Source organism: Antrostomus carolinensis, unplaced genomic scaffold (assembly GCF_000700745.2).
Source record: "Antrostomus carolinensis isolate BGI_N321 unplaced genomic scaffold, ASM70074v2 scaffold23835, whole genome shotgun sequence".
Taxonomy (NCBI): domain Eukaryota; kingdom Metazoa; phylum Chordata; class Aves; order Caprimulgiformes; family Caprimulgidae; genus Antrostomus; species Antrostomus carolinensis.
In genome coordinates, this window is record NW_010318743.1 from 1 (window position 1) to 5,395 (window position 5,395).

Here is a 5,395-nt window from a genome sequence, read left to right on the forward strand (position 1 = left end):
ATTCTATGATTCTAAGAAAGAGAAATCAAGCACTAGACATGCCAACAAAATAATATGTTTCATCCACTGTGATAGTACGGAACTGACCACCTCAAGATCACTAGAGCTAGTGGTAATGCCTTTGTTCATCATAGGATGATGTGCCATATGGGTTTCAGTCTGATGACTCAATTCCCGCCACAGTCCTCTGTGCCAACATGAAAAACAAACAAAACCCCCCCGGGTGAATTTCCTGCCACCCCAAAAGCTTGGGACTGAAAGGATGTAAGCTGCCTGTAGTCACATACATCACTCACACAGAACACTTCAGAGTTGAGCCCTTCTAGTTCAACACTGACTTCAGGCAACATCTACTCAAAACCAAGTATTTCCCAGTCCTCCTCCTTGGCCCCCAAAACCTGATTGTTCCTCTAATATCTTTATGTGACCCATTTCACTCACAGGCTGATAGATTTCACAATCCAATATGATTTAAATTATTTTTTTAAAGCAAGCATCAGATAATGAAGTTCCTGTTCTAACAGCAACATGCTTGGAATTCAAAACCTACCTCTGAAATTCAGAAGCCAAGTGTTGTGCTAAAGCTTCTGTGAAGTAAACTCCACCAATGCTGTCATCTGTGTTTGTAGCAAGCACACGATATATTCCACTGTTTACTTCTATGACTGTGATAGAAAGTGATGTTCCACCAAGTTTATAAACTAACACATTGCTGTCATGGTTAAAAAAAGAGAGAGATAAAGTAGTATTAATAACCATCTAAAATTATGTTTACTTTGACACACTGGCTAAAAAGATGACCACTATGTAATGTATTGCAGGTTTTAATCAGTTTCATCAAGAGATTTTGATTTGGGGTGTTTGTATTTAATGCATCTTAGAGCCACTGACTACTGGACAGTGTTCCCTAAAGAACAACATTAGTCTATTTCATACAGCAACCAATGTTTTTCCTACAACACAACCGATAATTGAACATTACATTCAAGATTAAAGGCAAGAACTATGTGGGAATGGTAAAAAATACCAAACAAGAAGAGAAGACAAGACATCTGTTTACACTGACAGCAGTCTTTGCTACTTTGAAAATCTTGTGAATTATCTGACTATTCACAAGGGAAACTCAATGCACCTGCTGAACTCAGGAATGCGGCTTTAGTTCTTCCAGCACATGTAAAATGACCCCGTTTCCCACAATGAAAAAACAGCTATGCCAAAATCTGTTCAAGAAGGGATGCATTTTTCTTCAAGCCAATCAGCAAGACAGAATCCGAGAACAAGTCTTTAAAGGCAATTATAAAAGAATAAAAAGCAGAACAAAGGGATTTAAAACACTATGGATTTACAAATTCTAAATTGTTATTGGCTTTATTGAGGGAAAAAAAACCAAACAAGCCTCAAATCATTAATTTTGTAGTGATTGCTAAGGCAACACAGCATTCCTTCATTTAAGGTTTCCCAGGATGGAAGTACAGCAGCTTAAATTTAAGTAGTAAAATATTATGATTTTACCTTTTCCCAGTGGGTGAATCTTGGCCAATTCCATAAGCCAGGAGAGCTGCAGATGGCTCGTGAATTAATCTCATAACATTAAATCCAGCAGCTGCAGCTGCTTCCCTGTGATAAGGCATAACAGTATTTCATTTTACTTTAATGATTTCACTATAGTCACACATGCTATTAAGATTTCATCTGAACTACGTATGCCACCAACTCAGAACTTGGTTACAGCACAGCATTAACAAACCAAAGTGCCTGGAGAAGAAAGGTATCAAGGATTTCAGTTGCTACTGTGTTTTCCAGGTAGTTGCATCTGCTGTGTATTCACTGCCAAAGAGCACCGATGTATCAGTCTACACACTCCATAAAAACACAGCAACTCCCCCTCAACTATAGGATGAAAACCCCACCCACCCTCAATCACACTGAGTGACTTATCTTGATGTGTGGCATTAAAAGTTCTTGGTCCATCATTTCACCAGATATGCTAGGAAAATTGCTTTTATTTCCAAATTAAGTTACCACACCTCATTTTAACATTTTTTTTTTTTTACATGTTTTCTTCAAACTTCAGTAACCCTGGGACTGCCCTGCAAGTCTTTTCCTCCACTTTGAAGTTATTTTGAAACTAGTACGCCAAAGCAACAGAATGTGTCATTATACATACTGCAAATGCCCAACCACTAATGTTTTATAACCAACTTTAAGTGTGCTCAAGTATTTTATTACAGTTAAACATAAGGGCTCCTGCATATTGGAAAATAGAAACAGATGCTGCCAGCTACACACAGCTTTAAGTTTATTTATGTATTTGTATGGAAGAACATTCAGAGCTACACTCCCAATGAGAATATTGGTGCGTATTCTGTATCTGCTCTCTGATAAAACAGCCCTCAGCAGAGTCATGCAGCAACGTCATTTGGTTTGGTCAGTTTTGTCGTATGAAGGGATGGGAAATTATGGAAGAGGACTGAGAAATTATTTGCATTTCAAAGCAGACACTGAAGATCCACTAGAAATTTGAAATGGCATTTCATCCTTGATGATACCAAAATTCCCTCTTACTTCATCTGATTCAGAATTTCATTTTGGTCACAACAGGGAATTCCATGAAAATCTTCTAAAGTCATGATCTTTATCTCCTACTTTCACGTCTTCCCAATTCAAATAACACCCTAATGTCTTGACTGAGAGTCACAAGCTGAAATGCAGTAGAAGAATTCCCTTTGCTCATCTTCCAGCTGGTCAACTTTAGGCACATTAAATAACAAAAAAAAAAATCTTAATCCTCTTACCCAAGGGCATTTTTCTGATTCTCTTCAAAATCAAACGGTACAGTGATAACAACGTCATTTACATCTGAGCCCAATGCAGACTGAGCAGTTTCTGTTTACAAACACAGGCAGAGGATGTTGATTAAAAACAAACCACCAAGAAACCACATCTTAAAAATATGAGGACAGCTTAGAAAACTAAAATAGGTTACAATTTTACTTACGTACCTTTCATTTTACTGAAAATCAGTTTTGCCACATCTTCTGGGTTAATCAATTTATTATCTATTTCATACTGAAGCTTTCCGTTCTTCTCAACTACCTGTAAGCAAAGTCAACGTGTCTGCGTCAGGTACGCAATTTGGTTATTAACAAAAAGTGATGTTTGATTTAGTTTATGTTCAGAGTAAAAAGTGCTGGACTGTGCAAATACCTTCTGCATTAGCATTCTACTAAAAGAGAATAAATGCTTCCCAGACACTTATCAAAGTTCTCAAAAACCTTTGTATTATCCAACGGACACGACAGTGACATTCATAAGGACTTAAAGGCTGTAGACTTTCTTTTTCTGTTATCATAGAATCATAGAATGGTTCGGGTTGGAAGGGACCTTAAAGATCATCCAGTTCCAACCCCCCTGCCAGCAGCAGGGACACCTTCCACTAGACCAGGTTGCTCAAAGCCTCATCCAGCCTGGCCTTGAACACTTCCAGGGAGGAGCAGCCACAACTTCCTTGGGCAACCTATTAAGAGGTTTTCCTTAGTACAAAAGCAGCGTTTAGAACAAAAGTACTTGCCTGCTTATGTTCCATAAGAAAAAATAACAGCTATTTATATAAGCAAGTCAACACAAACCATCAAAAACTAGAAAAAAAGCCTCATTCCTTCTTTAGGAGTCTATTTTCCAGGATAACTTTTCTTGCTTTGCAAAGAGGTCTCTAGTAACAAGCAGGGTATTATCCAAATTAAATACTGAGATTAAAATCAAGTGGGTAAGTGTTTTTATCACAAAATGCTGTAACCTGAGCATCTTCTACCAGCACTGAGAAACACCACAATGCTATTGCCCAAGTATATTCAGAATAATCCCTTTTGGGAATGGTCAAGAGATAATGTATAGTTTTTCTGTTGGACTGTATTGCAATGGTGGATCATAGAGTCAGAGAGTCGCCTGGGTGGAAAAGACCTTTGAGATCATCGAGTCCAACCACATCTCAGAACACACTGAAATTCTCTGCGTCATAAAACAAGAACCATTCTATGCAGCAGCAAATGGACCTCATATAATGAGAGCTGATCACTACAGAACACAAACGTGGTGTGGCACAAACAATGCCAAGAACAGCACAAAATGATACAAGTGATTCTGAGAACAACAAAAAAACCCCAAACCCCTAGATCATACTCACTGAACATTTGCTTTCTGCAATATATTTCTCTGCCTGTGGGTCACCAGAGCTGTTGAGACAAATTCAAAGTGACAAAATAAATCATAAGCTCAAGGGTAATTGCACAAATTCATTTTGCTGATATTCCTTATAATGTCTGCAGCATATGAAACTGTACTTCCACTAAAATTCCTGTTTCCACTCTATGAATGTATTTATAGAGGAGAAGAAAAAGCAACAGTTCTGACTGCTGGTATCTTTCAATCTCCTTCCCCCAAACTAATCACAGAAAAAAATTCCTAGAAGTTAGTGAAAAGGGAAAAAAAAACCCCAACAGGTTGTTTTAACCTGCTAACCTCAATAATCACTATAAAACATTTTAGTGGCACTTGTGTTCTATTGACTGGAATAATGTGACAGCAATAAGCTGACTGTCCTTAGTTTTCTACTAACTAAGGAAGTTATGCACCTGGAAAGCGCCGGTAAATACATCAGAACAGACATCATCTTGTCAGCTCCTTCCAATAAAAGAGCTGTAACAGACAGCTGGGTTATCACTGAAAAGTTTTGTCACATCTCTGATGTTAGACCTAAACCATCAAGTTTAGTTCCAGTATTACTGTAACTGCCAGCACAAACAACTGAAGCATCACAGCAGGCATTACACCAGTGTGCTTCACTACTGCAATAAGAGGTAATGCAAAGTTTCACACAACTAAAACCACGGTGGATTTTAGCCTCGGGAAACCATCCAGGTAAGAACACAAAGATGTTTTAGTTCAGAAGCTTTAAGCATATATCAAAAGCATATATGCAACTGCATACTAAATTCCACAATTTGATTTCACAGACAAATTCAGACACGAAATACTACACATCTTTTTACTCCTGAAATGAAATGTAGGATTAGAAATTCATAATATAATGAACTTTTAAGATCTGACATACCCTTCTGTCAATGCCAGGTTAACTTAACTACTATCACACTCAATTAAAATGCCTTCAATATCAATGCTGTTTCACTGACCAGCTTTAAGAGGGAAAACTGAACGTGTCACCTTCCCTTTCACACCTGTTCTCTTACCTTCGCCCAAGGATCTGCTTTACTTTCACCACAGTGTTTGAAATATTTCTTATTCTACTTTGCTTTGCAGCTAAACCAACAACCTGAATGTAAAGTAAAGCAAAAAGAGAAGTGAGCAACAGGCAGAGCCCCCCCCCACCCCGAGCCCC

The 5,395-nt window shown here is 38.1% G+C and overlaps 1 protein-coding gene across 1 annotated transcript; it reads right to left on the reverse strand.

Moving 5' to 3' along the window:
• Window positions 1-546: 546 nt before the first annotated feature.
• LOC104525782 (heat shock 70 kDa protein 14) lies at window positions 547-5,329 on the reverse strand (the record flags this gene model as incomplete). Its single annotated transcript, XM_010169034.1, has 6 exons — window positions 547-712; window positions 1,513-1,617; window positions 2,796-2,886; window positions 3,003-3,096; window positions 4,184-4,232; window positions 5,247-5,329. Coding segments are annotated over 6 exons (588 nt in total), but the record flags the coding sequence as incomplete, so codon positions are not given.
• Between the last annotated feature and the right edge of the window lie 66 nt (window positions 5,330-5,395).